This window comes from Malus sylvestris, chromosome 9 (genome assembly GCF_916048215.2).
Source record: "Malus sylvestris chromosome 9, drMalSylv7.2, whole genome shotgun sequence".
NCBI lineage: Eukaryota > Viridiplantae > Streptophyta > Magnoliopsida > Rosales > Rosaceae > Malus > Malus sylvestris.
Window position 1 is genome coordinate 10,335,939 of NC_062268.1, and position 1,949 is coordinate 10,337,887.

A 1,949-nucleotide genomic window follows, 5' to 3' on the forward strand; every position below is an offset into this window, starting at 1 on the left:
TTACGTTGAAAAATTATTGTATGGTACCGCAATATTACATGTTTTATACAACAATGGTCGATTATTAATTAAGGCAATGAACAACAATAACAAAGCATTGACAGGGCCAAAAGAATACATGACCAGAAATATTCTTATGGATGATGTCTAGTTTTTCTTAGTAGCACTTGATTCACTAGCGTGTCCAAATTTTTGGATGAAGAACCATGTGGACCAGTAGCTTCTTCTGCAAGCTTCTTCCACACCATGACCTTATTTTTCATCTTCTTACCCTTCTCCCCATCCATTAACTCTCTGACAAGCCTCTCTACTTCATCCCTCTTCACATCATTACTAATTTCCATGCCAATGCCCCATTCATTGCAACTATAGCGGCAGTCCATCTGCTGGTCGCCGAAGAATGGCCAACAGAGCATAGGCACTCCTGCAGTGAGGCTCTCAAAGGTTGAATTCCAACCGCTGTGTGTTAAAAATCCTGCCACTGATGGGTGGTTAAGGACTTGCTCTTGTGGGCACCAACTCGCAATGAGACTTCTTTCTTTTGTTTCATCCACAAACTCCCGTGGCAAAAGTGCTGATTGGCCAATAACTAAATCAGGTCTAATTACCCAAAAGAAGGGCACCTTGCTGTTTGCAAGTCCCCAGCCAAACTCGACAAGATGTTCAGGTGTCATAACTGTTATACTGCCAAAATTCACATACACAACTGAATTTGGCGCCTTAGTGTTTAGCCAGTCAAGGCAGTCGGTTTCTTCTTTCCATAGGCTGTATCCAATATTCAATGGGTGATCTGGTATTTGATTGAGATGTAACTGAATAGGGCCAATTGGATAAACAAGTGGAAGCATAGATGAGAGAGCCTCCAAAACATCTGGCTCTAAGGCATCAAAAGTATGAAGAACAACCGCAGAAGCTTCATGAGCTTTATCGGTTACTTCCATCAAGAAGTTAAACATGATGTCGTTGGGATCTGAAGTCCGAATAAAGGTTGGGAGCTCCCTTAAACGGATATCTTTCATTCCTGGAATCCAATCTATAACCTTTTCCAGATATCCATTTGTCAAACAGCTCTCATCTACCAAAAAAAAGAGAGACAGAGAGAATTTTCATTTGCATGTTTAGAAACAAGCAATTAAGAGCGAATAATAAATTAATTAAAGCTACAGTAGTTGTATAGATAATATATTTCACCTTTGAGTGGTACCAGGCCTTTTTCGATCAAAGCACGAAATTGTATAGTTCCCATGAAGCTGCAAGCTGCAATAGTGTAGAACAGAACCATAGGGACATCAATCTCTTCAGCGGCTGTGAGTGTGAACGTGGACATCAAACCATCTGACACTATGCAAGTTACTGGAGGATTAATGGGTGTTGATGTGGCATTATTGTTGAGATTCATTAGTAGTTCCCGAAAGGGGGCCAATAATTTTTGTTTTCTGATTGAATCACAAAGCAAAAGGACGTCTTGGGTGGTATCTTCATCTGAATCTGGAAGGCCGTCTGGGATGGCTTCAAACTGAAAATCAGGCAAGCCATCAAGGGAATTGGGGCCCAGAGATTTTAGAAAGCGCCTGTGGTTGTACTTGGAGTTGACAAAGGTAATATGAAAACCTCTATGGTGGAGAAGCTTTGCAAATTTAAGCATTGGCTTGATATGGCCTTGAGCTGGAGCCGGAATGCAAACAGCATGAGGCTTTGTAGCCGCTGCTGTGGAATCCATTTTAGGTTTTGTGTCTGCATTCCATTGCTCGTACGAATCCAGACTATTATAGTGCTACTGAGCTACTATTCAACATCTACTTTTTTGTCTTCTTGTGCAGACGGTTAGGTAAATTTAAAGAGATATGAAAGAAAATAGGCAAGGTTTTCAATTGAGAAAGACAGAACGACAACTATTTGATCGCAACTTCCCAGGTTTTCCCCTCATTTGATAGAGATAGAGAAATGCT

At 40.9% G+C, this 1,949-nt stretch overlaps 1 protein-coding gene across 1 annotated transcript; it reads right to left on the reverse strand.

Annotated features, from left to right (window-relative positions):
• LOC126582432 (7-deoxyloganetin glucosyltransferase-like) lies at window positions 1-1,727 on the reverse strand. Its single transcript, XM_050246584.1, has 2 exons — window positions 1,192-1,727; window positions 1-1,075 (listed from the first exon to the last, which is right to left on the reverse strand). The coding sequence occupies exons 1-2, from the start codon at window positions 1,718-1,720 to the stop codon at window positions 135-137; spliced, it is 1,470 nt and encodes a 489-aa protein (XP_050102541.1). The 5' UTR covers window positions 1,721-1,727; the 3' UTR covers window positions 1-134.
• Window positions 1,728-1,949: the final 222 nt, after the last annotated feature.

Coding starts and splice junctions, on each gene's coding strand:
- LOC126582432 (XM_050246584.1), bottom strand. CDS start 1,720: ATGGATTCCACAGCAGCGGCTACAAAGCCTCATGCTGTTTGCATTCCG. Junction 1,076..1,191: donor AGGCCTGGTACCACTCAAAG/GTGAAATATATT, acceptor TTTTTTTGGTAG/ATGAGAGCTGTTTGACAAAT.